General features: G+C 35.4%; 4 protein-coding genes across 4 annotated transcripts; 3 read left to right on the top strand and 1 right to left on the bottom strand.

Moving 5' to 3' along the window:
• The first annotated feature begins 4,116 nt into the window (after positions 1-4,116).
• Positions 4,117-5,797, top strand: LOC9308082 (arogenate dehydratase 5, chloroplastic). The gene has a single exon (XM_002871967.2). It carries the CDS (start codon positions 4,272-4,274, stop codon positions 5,571-5,573), a length of 1,302 nt encoding a protein of 433 aa, XP_002872013.1. The 5' UTR covers positions 4,117-4,271; the 3' UTR covers positions 5,574-5,797.
• Positions 5,798-8,952: 3,155 nt separating this feature from the next.
• Positions 8,953-13,412, top strand: LOC9308083 (protein TIC 100). Its single transcript, XM_021023619.1, has 11 exons — positions 8,953-9,688; positions 10,147-10,218; positions 10,339-10,428; positions 10,514-10,687; positions 10,896-10,986; positions 11,178-11,240; positions 11,334-11,400; positions 11,657-11,760; positions 11,836-11,962; positions 12,048-12,802; positions 12,887-13,412. Exons 1-11 carry the CDS (start codon positions 9,036-9,038, stop codon positions 13,292-13,294), a joined length of 2,604 nt encoding a protein of 867 aa, XP_020879278.1. The 5' UTR covers positions 8,953-9,035; the 3' UTR covers positions 13,295-13,412.
• A 275-nt stretch (positions 13,413-13,687) lies between these two features.
• LOC9308084 (histone deacetylase HDT2) lies at positions 13,688-15,975 on the top strand. The gene is made up of 9 exons (XM_021023628.1): positions 13,688-13,806; positions 14,129-14,199; positions 14,285-14,493; positions 14,626-14,714; positions 14,799-14,962; positions 15,076-15,150; positions 15,245-15,353; positions 15,500-15,620; positions 15,710-15,975. Exons 1-9 carry the CDS (start codon positions 13,794-13,796, stop codon positions 15,771-15,773), a joined length of 915 nt encoding a protein of 304 aa, XP_020879287.1. The 5' UTR covers positions 13,688-13,793; the 3' UTR covers positions 15,774-15,975.
• A 238-nt stretch (positions 15,976-16,213) lies between these two features.
• On the bottom strand, positions 16,214-18,220 carry LOC110227840 (F-box/FBD/LRR-repeat protein At5g22660). The gene is given in 5 exon segments (XM_021023624.1): positions 16,214-16,623; positions 16,719-16,859; positions 17,069-17,178; positions 17,181-17,982; positions 18,139-18,220. Coding segments are annotated over 4 exon segments (1,305 nt in total). The 5' UTR covers positions 17,944-17,982; positions 18,139-18,220; the 3' UTR covers positions 16,214-16,332.
• Positions 18,221-18,307: the final 87 nt, after the last annotated feature.

Raw genomic sequence — 18,307 nt, forward strand, 5'->3', positions numbered from 1 at the left:
GGTCTCGGTTGTATTTGTTTAGATTTGGAAATATTCTGAACTATGACTCTCTTTTTTGATTTTTTCTTTTTCTGATCGTATTTAATTTGGTTCTCTTTGGGTTGGTCTGTGGTGAAAAAACTATCAACTATATAGATGACTTAGAAAAAGAAATGTAGAAAAATGCAAATCTTTCAAAATTAAATGTTAAAAAGAAAAATGAGTTGTTTGGTTTGAAAACCATAGCGAACCTAAACTACCTGATGGTAAGAGAAAAAGCACTACTGATGCTATTAGAAATTTGAAATTAAAGCACTTATTTCTTCCAATTGGTGAATCTAGACAAACATGCCATTCTCTTTATTATAAGGCATGAACTGGTAAAAATAATTTTGCCATTTTTTAGTTATGTATTTTTTCGCATATTCCTACCATTTTGCTAATTACAGTAAGTGGTGTAATTTAGAACGAGATATAAGTCCTATTAAAAAGGTTAGAAAAAAAAAAGAAAGTCGCCAATCATATTTGAAAACAAAGTTAAAAAAGATTTTCAAACGTTAATCAAAGAGTCAAGAGAGATGAAAAGAAATGTAGAAAGGATCAATTCAACATGCTTAGGTGCAATGTTAGATAGTCCCACTTGGGGTTTCACCAACTTTGCCATATTAAACCTTTTCAAATTTATGAATTAAAAAAGGTTTCAACAACCCCATCGATAAATTTTTACGGCCAACAATTGCTTGTTGATTGTTTTCTTATTTTATAATATTTTTAATATATCATGAATATGTGTTTTCTTTCTTCAAAACGTAGAAAATAAACCAGCAGAAATATATTTATTAGAAGCTGGGTATCACTTTTGAAACCTGAGGTCATACCTATCTTTAACTTTAACTAAGAGAAGAAACATATATGACACAAGTATTACATAATCGTGGCATATTGGAGCTGTTGTTACTTGTTAAGTTGTTACTGATTCTTTTATATCCTAGATTCTATATAATTTCTTATACATAATTTTGGTATAATTTAGTATATAAAATTTTGTTAGCATTACTTAAGAATCTCTTTTTCATAAATAAGAACAATTGGTAAATGGCTTAATTAATCAATTGGTAAAAAAGTAGGGTATGCAATCAATATACATTCTATTAAAGTTAGAGATATATATTATATGTAATATCTTAGGATAATCTACATCCACATATATGTCTCACTGGACTTTGGTATGTCTAATTGTCTATGTGTTGTCAAATGAAAAATCAATAATCATTAAATTAGATATATCCTATACATAATAGATGAATGGAGCTTCCCATGGATTGACAACTCATCACTTGAGAACAAATAAGAAACTAACATGTTTCAAACTATCAATGTATATAAAAATCATTTAATTTACACTTAATTATGTTAAAAATATCAAAGCATAAACATAAAATAATTAAATGAAACTCAAATTTAACTTAATAACAACATAAACATTTAAATATTAAATAATTTGAAATTTTAAGTGTGTCTTCTCATTTTTTTTGGTTGATTTAATCTTAATACAAGTGAAGAAAAGGAAGAACAAGTTATGAGACTAAAATGAAAAAAATATGTAAAATTGATGTACAAAAATCGAAACCAATAGGGTTAGAAATTTTTAAACAACTAGAAAAAATCAGTAAGTTAAAAAATTTTGCATCAGAATATGGATTAATCATAGTATTAAAAACAAGAAAATATTCGAACAAATAATAGATGAAAGAGTCTCGGTGCATAAAAATAATGTATAAAGAATACGCAAGAAAGATTAATAGTCGAATTGAAAATCTAAACATAGATATTTATTTTAAACACATAATAAAGAAGACCCGCAAATTAAAAAAATATGCGAGAATCGTGGATTGTCTAGTATGTATAATAAAATAGATGAAGTATTAAATTTTGAAAATGGAAGTACCATGGCTTATGAAGCTAGATAGCTTAGATTTAGAGGTTCATGATGAACTTGATTTTCAAAAACACTTGAGATTGAATAGAGATCCATAATACACTTGAATTTTGAAGCACTTTAGTTTAGATTTAAAAAATCGTGATAAAACTTGAATGATGGAAGCATTTTTATTTTTAAAAAAAAAAAAAAGAAGCATTTGGGTTAAAAACCAGCAACGGAACCAATTTTTAAATCATTGTGGTTTTGATACCATATAGAAGGTGATTCATATATTAGATGAAGATGAAAGATTTGCACATTAGTGTTTAGGAAGAACTATATTGACTTTAATTATTTTTTTCTTTAAGACTAAGTATTTTGACTCTCATATATAATGATAAGGGTTATAATACATAGGTTTATATAGAGAAGAAAATTCTAAAATTAATTAACATAGTTTCCTAATATACCCAAATATAAATAAGAATATGATATAACTATGAGAAATATATTCAAAGATATTCTAGATTCTTCTACAGAGAATCTCTTTTTCTTATGGATTAGGAACAATTGGTAAATGACTTAATCAATTGGTGAAAAAGTAGGGTGTGCAATCAATATACATTCCATTAGAGTGAGAGACATAGATTACATATATCTTAGGATAATCTACATCCACAAATATGTTTCACGGTACTTTTATATGTCGATGTGTTGTCAAATGAGAAGTCACTAAATTAGATATATATACCTACAAATATGTCTCTCTAGTTCTTTGTGTGTCTATGGTTGTTCTAAATTAGATATATATACCTACAAATATGTCTCTCTAGTTCTTTGTGTGTCTATGGTTGTTCGAGTTGGGCCGTTGTACTAGGTTTCCTTCAACTGTCCAGAACAGGTTGGTTTGAGTTGGGTCGTTGTACTAGGTTTCCTTCAATGGTGCAGATTAGGTTTGTTCTGATTTCTTAAGGAAAAACCTTTTTATGTTTTTAAAATTTTTGAAGCCATACATTTATAAATTTATTGTTAGAGCGATAATTATTAATTATGTCACAACTAAATTGATTAATGTATAAAGATAAACAATATATATAAGGGCATATATTTCAAAGATATTAAGGATATCAATCAATTATTCATAATCTTTATGTATATATAATGTTTTCTTTCTAAAACATCCAAAATAGAAAACTGAAAGTCTGCATCTACATCGACTTAGGTTCATTTGAAAGATCAAATCAGGTAATCCAGGACTCATTGTATACGCTTATGGTGTCTTCTAATTTTTGAAACTATATTAGAAATATCATCTGAAAATTTTGGGATTTATAGTTTGTTGGGTTATTATATCAAAATGACAACTTATGCTAAATGTTTCTTCTTACTACTTTCATTCTAGGATTTTTTAAAATCATTATCCAGTACTAAACTCATATGCCATGAAATTTATTACGTAATCATCAGGGCCGGCTCAAAAAATTATTGGACCCTGTACTATGTTGCAATATTTTTTAACATGATGGCTTAAATGTTTAACATTTTAAAAATTAGACCCTACTTTATAATTACTTAAATATTTTAGACCCTAAAATACAAAGAATAAAAAAAAAAAAAAAAAAAGGGACCCTGTGCCCTTGCACACAGAGCACATCCCAAGAGCCGGGCCTGGTAATCATTTACAATGGCCAAAAGAAACACCTTAACCAATAAATGACCACCACATGGTTGCTTGATACTAATCCACATGATCTCTTTTAAAATATGATTCTTTAAAGATAACTAAAATTTTAGTTACCTTGTTTAGTAATCTTGGTTAAGGATAAAATTTTGAAACCAAAATAGAAACTTGAAAACATAACAAAATCTCGAAAGAAGTAAGAACGTTGGCATTCGAGTTTTGATACAACAACAAATGCAAAGCTGCCACGCATGGTCCATTTATCCATAAATCTACTAATCGCATTATCTTATTATGAAAAAAGATCTTTACTCACAATTAGCAGCAACAAATCTTTAAAGGCCTCCACTGGTTAACACGTACCGATAAGTTCACCATTTTTTCCTAACAAAGCAAATGGAACATATTCAAATAAAACAACTTTATATTTTATAATATAAAAAGAATAAAAACAAATGAAATGTGGTAGGTGAATGATTTGACGGTTTTACCCTCCATTACACGTTAAGACACTAGTATATAAATCTCTCCCCTCTCGACCATTATCTCTCAGCTTGCAAGTTCTTTCTCAACTACAGAACTCCAAGCTTGTACTGTACTCTAATACGTCGCCGTTTTATATTGTACTCTTTTGTTTCCTCTTACCAGAAATATAAATAAATAGCATTTTTTTATTTTTCGACTTAAATCATGCAAACCATTTCGCCTGCGTTCTCATGCGATCTCAAATCCGTCATTCAACCAAATCTAACGGCAAAGAACGCGCGTTACTCTCACGTAAATGGAAAGCGCGTGTCTGTTCGTTGCGGTTACAGGTCTGAGTCGTTTAGCTTCCCTAACGGTGTTGGCTCAACCCGAGCCGATTGGCAAAGCTCATGCGCCATCTTAGCCAGCAAAGTAGTTTCCGCTGAGAATTCAAGCTCAATCACCGGTGGTTTAGCCGATCAAGTCGCCGTCGTTAACGGTCACAGTAACGGCTCCGTTGATCTAAGTCTCGTTCCGTCAAAGTCGCAGCATAACGGAAAGCCTGGATTGATTCAGCCGTTGACGATCACAGATCTATCTCCGGCGCCGTCTCATGGATCTACTCTCCGTGTAGCTTATCAAGGAGTTCCCGGCGCGTATTCCGAAGCAGCCGCCGGAAAAGCTTACCCGAACTCTGAAGCTATTCCTTGTGATCAGTTCGACGTTGCGTTTCAGGCGGTGGAGCTTTGGATCGCCGATCGTGCTGTTCTCCCAGTTGAGAACTCTCTCGGTGGTTCGATTCATAGAAATTACGATCTTCTCCTCCGTCACCGTCTCCACATCGTCGGAGAAGTTCAGATCCCGGTTCATCACTGTCTCCTTGCTCTTCCCGGAGTTCGTACGGATTGCATCACGCGAGTGATTTCGCATCCTCAAGCTCTGGCTCAGACGGAAGGATCACTCAACAAACTCACTCCAAAAGCAGCGATTGAGGCGTTTCACGACACAGCCGCGGCGGCGGAATACATCGCTGCTAACAACCTCCACGACACGGCGGCGGTTGCGAGCGCAAGAGCAGCTGAGCTTTACGGACTTCAGATTCTCGCCGACGGGATCCAAGACGACGCAGGAAACGTCACGCGCTTCCTTATGCTAGCGCGTGATCCAATCATCCCCCGCACTGATCGTCCGTTTAAAACTAGTATTGTTTTCGCAGCTCAAGAACATAAAGGAACTAGCGTTTTATTCAAAGTGCTTTCCGCGTTTGCGTTTCGAAACATTAGCTTGACGAAAATCGAATCGCGACCGCACCATAATTGCCCGGTTAGAGTCGTCGGCGACGAAAACGTAGGAACATCGAAGCACTTTGAGTACACATTCTACGTTGATTTCGAAGCGTCGATGGCGGAGGCGCGTGCACAAAACGCGTTAGCGGAGGTGCAAGAGTACACGTCATTCCTCAGGGTGCTGGGAAGTTACCCAATGGATATGACGCCATGGTCCACGTTACCTAGCGAAGACGTATGACAAATAATAATTTATCTGAATTTTATAATAACATTATGATAAAATGATCATAATTATATTGGAACTAAAGTAGAATTTGTAGAACTCGTTTTGCATGTGAAGTGGGAGAGTAATATTATTTTATTTCTCTTATATCACAAACCCCGAACCAAATATTTTGTGTGTATGTATGTATGTATTTACTACTATTGGAACAAGACCGGTTTTTAGTTTGGTTCGGATGATTACAATTGAAGATATTTATTAATCTAAGTACATTTTAATAAATGTCTTACTATAGTACTTCTTCTATTTTTTCATGATCATTAGCACAAATTAGAGAACCTAATATTTTTGTAACGGAATTTGTAATAAATATAGCAGAAGCATTAACAATAAACTTTGAAGCTATCTATCTAAAACTCCCACGTTAACCAACGAAACAAGAAAGACTGGGAGGTGCACAAAAAAGAAGTTATTTAATTACAAGTCGATAGAAAAACAAGTGAAATTACAAAAGTCAAAATTAGTGTGAACACAAGTTCGGTTTTGATGTTTCTTGCTTTGAAACAAATGTATAAATCATCCATCTGGTCGTGTTCTATGCCAACTTCCATGAATTTTTATTGATTTTTATTAAAGTTCTCAGCTATCTTCAGGAAATTCAATTCGAGTTGCCAAAGAATTGGGCATATAATTTCCACGAAACTTAGTGTTAACATTTTTGTTTGGATTATTTTTCACGACTTGACTATTTATACTATATATGTGTAATGTGTTCCCACCTATCTATCTTATAGGGTTTTTGAAAGCCAAAACAGTTAGGTGTGGTGGAAGCTACCCTAGGCCTATGGTCTTAACACTAATCACACGATTTTTCAATTTTCATATGAATAACTTTGTACATGTTTTGTCAGCTATACTACTTTAAAGTTGTGGACAATGTTACATTTTCTTTTTCTTCATGCCGTGGAGTTAGTTTTTAGGTTGTGCATGCAACGCTGAAAATATAGAGTCTAGTATAAATTGATTGCATAACTTCAATCAATTTTTGTAGCATGTTGAGCGGTAAGAATTTATCAGTCAAGCTCAAAATTATGAAAATTAGATTAGCTGCATTGTTCAAAGTATAACCATCTTATTAAAATATTATTAGTAAGAGGTTCATATTAATTCACATTTCAACAAGTAATGTTTATTGTTTTTGGCACAATGGTGTTAGATCTTGCGTGGTGTCCTAATATCGTACATTTATAAAGTACCTTCCACCACCGTACTAATTAATTAATGTTTAACTAGTGAATAGAAGACAAAATTGCCAACTAAAAGGTAACCAATAACTAATTCAAAAGAGAGTAGTCTTGGTCATAACTCATAAAAATTACGATCACGAAGTGATTTGAGCATTTAGTGGGTCCTTGATGATTATCATCGAGATGAAGTGAATCTTGTACCATGGCGGGTTATTATACTCATAAACACTAATGATATATTTGAAACTATATTTTTTGTGGGACAAATATGATGACGGTATAATTATGTCAATTGACCGTAAAAGGTTTTGGTGAGAGAGCGAAGTGGTCGGAAATCTAACATATCAATATCAATCGAAGATTTATTAACCTCGTCATGCTTTTATATTTGGAGTAGATTCGAAAGTTGTGTATATACTTTGTTCTTAGTATTTTAGGTTTGATATTAGATTTATGCAAGCTTGAATTATCATTTCGAAGTTAGATCTAATGTAGTTGCATTGGTGTAAACAAAATGCTACATGATTTGTAAAACCTAATCTTGATTTTTAACGAAAACAGCATTGATGTTGTCGTCTCTTTTAGATATTATATAATTAGAAATTGGATTAAACACTTCCATCGTCATATTGTTTGAAAGCAACTTGATCATGATCACAGACAAAGATGATTAAAACACTTCCATTATCATATATACTAATTGAGATTAATATAATTAATTATAGAAGGGACGTTTGATATTAAGAGATATGGCGAAATCAAGAGTGGGGTGGTAGGTGGGAGAAAGAGAGATCGAGCACCCTGTGGTAGTTGGTGAGTGTGTGTGGAGCCTTGTACTTAGGTTTTGCCGACTTCTTTAGATTCCGGTTAAGCTTTTGGTTTAGTTCCGGTTTAAGTTACAGTTCTTAAATTAGTGTGATTGAACAAAAACTATAATGTAATATTCGATTTGTGGTCCAAGAAATTGAATAAGATCTAACGAAAGTATTGAATGTTATTATGTGTTGCAAGTAGAAGTTTTTTACACTTTTTTATTTATTTATTAGCTAGTGCTCTTAGTTTATAAGGGTAATCAACATTTCCAAGTTATATGAAGACATATATATATAGAAGCCTACCACAATCAATTTTATAACCAATATTTGTCATTGTGTTTCATTATTATTCTGTTATATAGTATTTTGAAACTGGTTGCAGGTGGGAAATTGAAGAAACATTTGGCTTAAATATCTGCATTTCTACGATTTTTATTTTCTTAGGGATGTAGCTTATATCTAACTACTGCAAAAAAAAAGAATATACACGTAAATCATGTGATGAGCTTTGTTTCAACGTGAAATATCTCGTTCCAAAAAATAACATATAAAAAAAAGATTTTTATTGATCCATTATGGTGTAGTTGTTTTCAAACAGCATTTTCCACTCCACTTAAAGAGGTCTCGAGCCTACTCAATGATTGGTCATGTGTGGCATATGGTGATTGACCAATTAATTTAAGCAGTCAGGTCAAGTAAAAAAGATTTAAACACTCCAAAACATACTAATATTGAATCAAATTTGTAAGTTATATAGATCATTTGTTAGAGACCATCTGGATTCAATATTAAGCTCAAAGTAGTTGGAGACTTTAACGCAATTACTAAACTATCAATCAAAATCAATCAGTGTATGCATTTGGTTTCTTGTGTTTCGTTTGACTCAAAGCTTTTTTTTTTGTTAAGATCCATAATTTTATAGACTTGAAACGGCCCATGTCCTTCAAAGTATTAATGTTCGGCCCATATACACTCACTCAATATATGGAGGGTTTTTGCGATCAAATGATTTTCAATATAAGCTCACAAATATACGAATATATATACGATCGTGATGACAATATATGGATCAATGATAATTCAAATAGATTCAACATTCTTCAAAATCTGTTCTGTTCTCATCATGCTTGACTCAATTCAAAACTCTAACACTTTTTTTTGTCCCAAATCTATTGACATTGAACAATGTCAGAAACAATGGATCTATCTATCAGGAACCAAATATAAATTACTAGACGTATTTCTAAGTATTGTCAAACTTACAGGACTAAAACGAAAAAAAAAAAAAACATAGGGGAGAATTATGTAATTATCTGCAAATGTTTTTGTTTACACAAAAACCTCAAAACCTCTCTCTCTCTCACAACGCTTATCTGCTTAACACTCTTCACCTATCCACTTCCTTCTCCTCTCTAATGGCTAACGAAGAACTCACTGAGTCACAGCAACAAGAAGACCCAAGTCAACAATCACCCAATGCGGATGAAGAAAACGGCTCCAACTCTGATTCGGACTCCGACTCCGACTCATCATCCCAATCCTCCGGCGACGATTTCTACATCTCCGAGTCAGAGAACGAAGCAGAAGGAGACAACGCCATCTTCAACTACGTAAGACCAAGTGACATACCTCCTGACCCAAACGCAAACCCAGAAACCAACATCCGCCGATTCAATCGCGTCCTCGATGGCAAGCGAGTGAAGCGTATGCAAGAAGAAGAAGAAGAGAAATACACATTCTATGAGGATCTTTTCGATTTCCCTAGAGACCCAGAACGGTGGAAGGAACAAGATTTAAGGGAGATTTGGGCAGATGGTCCATTGGAGATGACTAAACCTGGTTGGGATCCAGTTTGGGCTGATGAAGATGATTGGGAAATTGTTAACGATGAGATTCAAGAAGGTCGAGATCCTGGGATTCAACCTTTTTATGTTCCTTATAGGAAACCTTATCCAGCGATTCCGGATAATCATTATGATATTGAGAATGCTAAAGGTGTTGTTGAAGAGCTTGATAGGATTGAAGAGTTTCTTCAATGGGTCAGCTATATTTTCCCTGATGGAAGCTCGTAATACTCACATTTCCCTTTTCACTCTCTTTGATTTTTTTGTCTTGTTTCTGTGAGTTTGGAGTATGTTCCTTTAGTTTGATGTTTGAAAGTTGTGATTTTGGGATCAGGGTTTATATTCTTTAGTTGATTTGATCTTTTGTTCCAGTTCCAGAGAATGTTTTGTTACCATGAGAGGATTTCTAAAGCTAGTGACTTTTTTTAGTTTGTTGTGTTCTATAAGCTGTAGATTGAATTTTCATGAAGTTTGGTTTGAAACTTTGTATTCTAAGTAGAGTTTGAATTCTGCAAATGAAGGAAATGGCAATGCAGGTTGAATGACAGGGCATTAGAAACGTTCTTGCGACTAAGTTTGATGATCTTCTTCATCTGTTTGGGTAGCTTTGTGATGTATACTTTCATCTTGATTCAGAAGCTTCGTATCTCACTATTTTCTCTCACTGTTTTTTTGGCTAAAGGTACGAAGGCACAGTCTGGGATGACTTGGCTCAAGGCAAAGGTGTTTATGTTGCTGAAAATGGCCGTGTGAGGTGATATTTCTGTTTTGTAGATTTGCTTGTTTTTTTGTTTCTCTTGTTAATGTTTTACATTGGTTTTCAATGACCCAATATATTTTTTGTTGGTTTTGGCTCTGTATTTGAAATCTTTAGGTATGAGGGTGAATGGCTTCAGAATGACATGGAAGGCCATGGGGTTGTCGAAGTTGATATTCCTGACATTGAGCCCATGCCAGGTTCCAAGTATGATTCTCATTCCTATTAATCTTCCCGGGGATTCTATGAACATAGTCGTCTGACTAGGATATTGTGTTTTCTGTCTGTGTAGGCTTGAAGCTAAGATGCGTGCGGAAGGAAGGATTATCAAGAGAGATTACATGACTCCAGAAGACAGAAAGTGGTTGGAAATGGATGTCGAGGACAGTGTTGCACTTACTGATGGGAATTACCAAGTTCCTTTCTATGAAAACGAAGAGTGGGTCACACAGTTTGGCGAGAAACCGTAAGTCTGCAATGATAAGATCCTTACTAGATGGCTTACTTCCCAACACTAATTTGAACGGTTTGATTGAATATTTGATTTATTGACCTCATTAGATATATTGCTGGACTAGGTAATAACTTGAACTAAAATAACAAACAGAAAAATGTCATTTTAGTTGATTCCCTCTCCCTTATTCACATTGTATATTATATGGTTTTCATACCAGGGAGAAAGGTCGGTATCGCTATGCTGGTCAATGGAAGCACAGTCGAATGCATGGGTGTGGTGTCTATGAAGTTAACGAACGTATCCTATATGTGAGTAGTAAAAAAAAATTGGTCGTTTACATCATAATTCTATCTAATCTGATTGATCCTAACTTAGATATTTGGTATCCATCGTATGAATCCATAATTGTTTTTAAGTAATAATCTTGTCCTCCATGAAACATTTTCTTTAGTGAATATTCATGTTTCTGACACTAGTTCACATCTTAATGGTAATGCAGGGTAGATTCTACTTTGGGGAGCTATTGGAGGAGGAGCATGGCTGTACCGTAGATATTTGTGCGGTAGTTACCCAGTTTTTGCTCTCTATGATACATTAACTTTCGGCAAAGAAAGAGGAAGGAATGATAAATATACTGATGTGAAAACATTTTCAGCTGCATTCTGGTTTGGCGGAGGTGGCTGCAGCTAAGGCTCGAATGTTTGTAAACAAACCCGACGGAAGTATTGCCCCTTTACTTTGCTACTATCTTCTGTTTGTTCTGTGTGTTAAGTATAAATCAAGACATATTTTAGGGGTTTGTTTGATTCCTTTAGATCAGTGTAGTAACCATCATTCTGTTTCAAATATATATTTCGCCTTTCTTTCAGGAAATGTCCAGCTTATGAAAGTGAGGAAGAACAGTGCATTTTACAGTAAGGTTTTAGTTTAACTGAGAGCTCAAAGTGTGTTTGTTTTGTTTGTTTTATGTATATGCAGTGATTAGGGAAGAGAGGGGTCCATATAGTGATCCTCAACATCCGTATTTTTATGAAGAAGATGATGTGTGGATGGCACCAGGTTTCATTAACCAATTTTATGAAGTGGGTCATTTTCTTATCAAGCTTTTCGAGTTAGTTTGATCACAAAGTTGACATAAGAATCTGTCTTTTTGGTAGGTACCTGAGTATTGGGAAACCTATGTAGACGAGGTGGATCAAGAAAGGGAAATGTGGTTGAACTCTTTTTACAAAGCTCCTTTGAGGTTACCAATGCCTGCTGAGCTCGAACATTGGTGGGAAAATGGTAATGACTCTTAAAGATTTTAGTCTTACATGATTGAATATTTTGATGTTCTACTGATTTTTTCTGTTTTATTTTTCTTGATCAGTGGAGGTGACACCAGAGTTTGTCTTACTGAACAAAGAACCTGAACCTGATCCAAATGATCCTTCAAAACTTGTCCAGAAGGAGGACCCTGTTATCTTACATACACCAACAGGTCGAATAATCAACTATGTAGAGGACGAAAAGCACGGCATTCGACTATTTTGGCAGCCTCCTCTGGAGGAAGGAGAAGATGTGGATCCTTCAAAAGTTGAGTTTCTGCCACTTGGTTACGACGAGTTCTATGGGAAAGAAGTGGCAGTGAAAAAGGAACACCCAATAAAAAGATTCGTACTTGGAATCGAGAAATCGGTGAAGCCAATGCTTGACGGATTAGAGAAATGGACAGAAGAGAAAAAGAAAGCAAATGAGGAGAGAAAGGAGATGATACAGAATGAGCTTGAGTTAGTAGAGGCTGAGATTTGCTTAGAGGAAGCTATAGAAGATATGGATGAAGTATTGAAGCAGAAAGAACAAGAAGAGGAAAAGAACACTGAAATGGGTTTAACTGAAGAAGATGAAGATGTTTTGGTCCCGGTTTATAAAGAAGAGAAAGTTGTCACTGCCAAAGAGAAGATACAAGAGAAAAAACAGGAAGAGAAATACAAAGATGATGATGATGAGGATGAGGATGATGATGATGACGATGATGATGATGATCTTGGGCCATCAAGTTTTGGATCTGCAGACAAGGGAAGGAGGAATTCTCCTTTTTCTTCATCCTCATTGTCTTTTGCTTCGTGTACCCTCTTTCCCGCGGTAATACTCTCTCTTATTTTTCAGCATAATTTCGGTTTGGTCTCAATTAGAAGAAGCTAGTATTGATATATGTAAACTTGGCAGGTACAATCAAGACTAGAAAGCTCGTTTCTAGCATGGAAGCAACATCGAGCAGAACCATCAAAAGTGAACAGAGGAATCATCAAAGGTGCAGATAACTCAACAGCTTCAATCCATTTTCCTCCATTGTTGAGTAACAAAGCCAGATTGAAGATGGGAAAGGTATCAAACCAAGGTTGTGTCCAGAGAAGCTATGGAAGCTCAAGATCCCAGTCTCAGTTAATGTCTCTCTCACGGCTACTATCTTGCAATGCATCATCTTCTTCTTCTCCCGATAGTAGCTCCGGTGAAGACCTCAGAGATTCCGGCCTCTGGAAAACACCGGTTGGGGACATGAGCGCAGTTTTGTCGCTGCAAATTCAGACAAAATGTTCTGATCTGTTTGCAGAGAATCCTCCAGTCTTGTCTTGAGTCTCTCGTCTTCTGTAGCTTTAGCTCGAGTTTCTTATGTACCTTCAAGGCTTTTCATTTTTTGGTGGACAAGAAGATCATTTGAATTTTTGTTGTTGTATTGTCTAATAAATATTTACCAAAACTATTTATTTAAAAAAGAAAAAAAAAACTGAATATTTATTTCTGTTTTATTGCCTAATCATAATTTATCAGAATCGAATAATCTCGGAATATATAAGTTAATTTTTTCATATATGAATTTAGGATCTTTACCAAATAAACAGATATTTTTTTATATTACGCAATATTCCAAAATAATGCAAGCGTTACGAAATTAGGGGAACACGACGCCGTATAGACTCGCCAAGAACCCTAAAGGGAGGCTCTTCTTAAACCTCTTTCGATTATAAAAAGGCCCCAAAACCTCTTCTTCTTCTCTGCCTCTTTCACTGCAATTTCTCTCTTTCGCTTCTAAAAAAACCCTAACAACTTCTTTTCTCTTCCACGCTCAACAACAATGGAGTTCTGGGGTAAGAATCTGACTTCTTCTCTTCATAAATCTCCTCTACTCTTTCCTGTTTTCACGCTCCGAGAATTTTGATCGATTTTCTATAGAGACTCGTATTTTGCTGTATTTCGTGTTCGTTTCTTTCTTCGAAGAGTTTCTGAACGATTTTTAACCTGTTGAATCATGTATCTGTTCATATTTTGTTGCGTTTGGAGCTTATTTAGGGTTAAGGTTGTAACTATTTCAACATAGAGCTTGGTTTCTGTATCAACTTGGATTTTGTTGAGATGTTTCTCATGTTGATGAATGATTTATGTTTGATTGCTTTTTACAATGTTATTTAGGAATTGAAGTGAAACCAGGGAAGCCTACTAAGGTGACTCCTGAAGAAGACAGCCTTGTCCACATTTCTCAGGTTATCTTTCAGATTTCCAAATAGTAAAACTTTTCAGGATTTAGCTCAAACAGTCTCTTGATGTTTTGGTTCTCTTTATGTGTAGGCTTCACTTGACTGCAAAGTGAAATCTGGAGAATCTGTGGTTTTGACTGTCACTGTTGATGGGACTAAGCTTGTTATTGGAACACTTTCACAAGAGAAGTTCCCTCAGATTAGCTTTGATTTGGTCTTTGAGAGAGAGTTTGAGATTTCCCACAATGGTACCAAAGGAACCGTCCACTTCGTTGGCTACAGATCCCCCAACATTGACCAATATCCTTTTTGACAGAATTGTTTTATGTGTTTGGTCTTTGTTTATCTATTAATGATGGAAGATACAAAAAAGATTAAGTTACATGTTTTAGGAATTGTGTGTTCCTTAATTCTTGTTGATTGTGTTTCCACGGATGATGGTGAGGACTACACTAGTTCAGAAGAGGAGGATGTTCCTGAAGCTGTTCCTGCCCCTGTTCCTGCTGCTGTTGCTGTCAATGGTATGTGTTGTAGATGCTACTGATGTCTTTGTTTCTTATCTTGAAAAGTTGTGATCTCAAATTTTGTTTTCCATTGCATTTCAGGAAGTGCTGGAGCAGCTGCTTCGAATGTTGTTAAGGCTGACTCAAAGCCAAAGGCCAAGCCTGCAGAAGTGAAGCCTGCAGAAGTGAAGCCTGAATCAGAAGATGATGAGGATTCCTCTGACGAGGAAGATGAGTCTGCTGATGATGATGACTCTGAGAAAGGAGTGAGTTTTTGTAACCCTGTCTATGAATTTGGTTTCTACTTCAGATACTATGTGTATACATGCGTTCAGGTGTTGACTAGGGTGATAAATTCTCTTGTGATGATTTTTTGTAGATGGATGTTGACGAGGATGATTCAGATGATGAGGAGGATGAATCAGAGGAAGAAGAAGAAGAGACTCCCAAGAAGGTAGATACATTTGTCTAACTAACATTTGATCTGTTATCTTTCTTTCTACATAATCCTTTTTCTCACCTTAATGTTTCATATGATTTATGAATAGCCCGAGCCAATCAACAAGAAGAGGCCTAATGAATCTACATCCAAAACACCTGTCTCGGGAAAGAAGGCAAAACCAGCAGCAGCACCAGCAGCTACTCCTCAGAAGACAGGTTAATAGATGAAACTGTTTCTTTATCTTTGTAGATTTCTAGTCCTGATCTTATGGTTAGATGATCAGAATTATGAGGGGCATAGAGAGCTTTCGTAGGATTTTGTTTGTATACTGATGAACAAGATCCATATTGTCTGGATACAGAAGAGAAGAAGAAAGGAGGACACACAGCCACACCACACCCAGCTAAGAAGAGTGGAAAGTCTCCTGTGAATGCTAACCAGAGCCCCAAGGCTGGAGGTCAATCATCCGGTGGTAACAAGAAGTAAGTAGTCTCTTTCTTCATCTTTCTCACAGCCTGATGATGTGTGAATAAATCTAATCATTGATGGTGTAATGATGCTGTGTGTACAGATTCAATTCGGGCAAACAATTTGGTGGTTCTAACAACAAGAGCAAGGGCAAGGGTAGAGCTTAATGAGGAGGTGGATATCAAGGAGAGGTGTTTTTGAGTATTAGATGGTGAAACAAGTCTTGAAGGGTGCTTTTGGATTATTATCTTATTTTATCTTAAAACTTTTTATCGGAAGAGCTATTTTGAGTATTGCAGTTGCTACTTTCCTATGTAATTCAGTATATGAATATTGCTGATATGAGAAAGAAGACTCGAATTGCAACCATAAAATTAGTTTGTTCGTCAATATTAATTTATTACTGATAAGATAAACGCCTTAAATTGATGCACAAATGCTAAGCCAAATCGAATTAATATGAAACTATGCGGACCGAGACTAAACCAAATCCAATTTTGTTACAACCAAACCGAATCAAAGTTTTTGGAAATGAACCGAACTAAAACAAAAAATATCACAGCAGTAAGAACAATCAACTCAAACCTCTTTTTTTTTTTTTTTTTTAATAACCCAGGTGTCCGGTCCCACCAAAGTGGCCCGATTAGCGTCGTGTCCAAACGGAGCTGACGTGGTCCTGGAAGCCTGCAGCCGTCATGTGAATTCCGCATGGCCAGGAATCAAACCTCATCTTTGAAATCTAACAACGTTGACTTCGCAAGCACTAGAACATCTCTGGAATGTCATGAGTTCCCTAACAACGAGAGACTCTTGTTCCTCGCTATAACAATCTTTGCATAGCTTAAACTCCTTGAGGACTTGCGAATTCTCCAAGAAATATTTTGATAGTTTTATCTCTGCTCCATTCCAATCTTTGTATCTTATAATCTCAACATTCTCTAGGCTTGATTGCAAACACTTTGGCACTGATGATGATGATAAAATTATTTCTTCATTTTCCATTACACCTTTCAGCTTCTGCATATGTTTATTATCCCAAACAGATGAATATATAAAACGACTTTTATAAAAATAAAAGTGAAACATGTGGTTTTTAAAGTAAAATCATTTACCAAGACAAGGGATTTGAGATTTGGACAGCTCTCGAGAACGCATGGCAACATATCCAAATCACAAATATAGAATTTCGCTTGTAACCACGTCATGTTACGATACTGAGGCATCGGTTCGTCCTTCAAGTAGTGACAAATGATCTGCAAACACAAAGAAATTGCAATTTCATCCAAAGAGACAACATTCAAATGTTCAGCTTTATATATATATGAAGTTTGTAGTTGGCAACGTTTAACTTTCTTTTAGCTTATATTTTTTCAGCAATCCGATAAACGTTATATTTTTTCTTTTGAATATAATTTAACATTACATTCAAAAATAATAATAATATATATATATATATATATACCTTGAAAGTTTTTCCACTTATAGTCATGTCCCTTACACTTGAGAGCCCGGTGAGTAATTTACCGACATTGCTTCTCTCGAACGAGTCTTCGAGTTCCCAAATATCGAACCCAAATTGCTTATCACAAAACTCACTGACTGATCATCTTTAAGACTCAGATACGCGAGCCGAGGAGCATCAATGATAACTTCCCAATCGCCACTATCATCATTATACCAACACTTGGAACTATCAAGAACGAGTTTGAGACTATTTAGTGACTGAGAGCGCACCCGTAAAACCTTAACGGTTGTTTCATCTACACTCCTAACGACAGTTAAATCTTCAAGAACCGGGCAGGATGAGATCAAGCTCTCCAGAGTATCATCATCATTGTATATATTATCTTCTAAATGCATCACCTTGAGATATGGTAAAGACACAAACACGAAACGATGCAGCAACACAAAATGAAGTCTCAATGAAACCAAAGTCTCAGATAAGTAAAAGGTTAGATGCAGCATATCAATCATTTCATCCACACGACTGTCAACTTCAAGATGTTGGATTTTACGCTTAAATGCGTCTTCGATCCACGGCTTGATTGTACACATATCAACATCTTCCCTCCCAAAAGAAAGCTTGAGCTTGTGTAAGCATGAATCCTTAGAGAAATCTAGAAACCGAGAGGCGAAAGTGACGAATGTAGTGACATCAACAATGTCTATATCCAAGATAGGGATTGAAAGCCAGATATTTCTCCATCTGGTGGACAAAATGCTAGTAGTAACAGCATTCTTCGTAGGAAGATCAGAGAGTATCTGACATAGCAAATGATCAGGTAAGCTACTTATCCTATCTTCTCTAGATCTATGATTTGCTCCTCGGTTACTCATTTGATTTCTCTTTTGGGAAAAACATTCAACACAAGTTATCTGCATCACAAACAAAAATGCGAAAACCGAAAGTTTTCAAAAGATGATCCATGGTTTCCATATAGATACCATTATTTCATAATTCAGCTATTCCACTATTCATCTAACATACTAATGGTCAAAAGCGAAATATTTTAGAGAGAAATGAAAAGTCACCGTCGATTTTTCGCAAGAAACCAATAGCCGGCGATTGTCGCCGGCCCCCACAGATTCGCTACAAAGAGTCTATAGATTCTCTCTGCTTAAGAAAAGCTTCCTTTACAATGGCTTTAGATGGAAAGATAAAATAAAGATCTAAACTAGAGATGGGAGTTGACTATGAAGG

Source organism: Arabidopsis lyrata (genome assembly GCF_000004255.2).
Source record: "Arabidopsis lyrata subsp. lyrata unplaced genomic scaffold ARALYscaffold_6, whole genome shotgun sequence".
NCBI classification, from domain to species: domain Eukaryota; kingdom Viridiplantae; phylum Streptophyta; class Magnoliopsida; order Brassicales; family Brassicaceae; genus Arabidopsis; species Arabidopsis lyrata.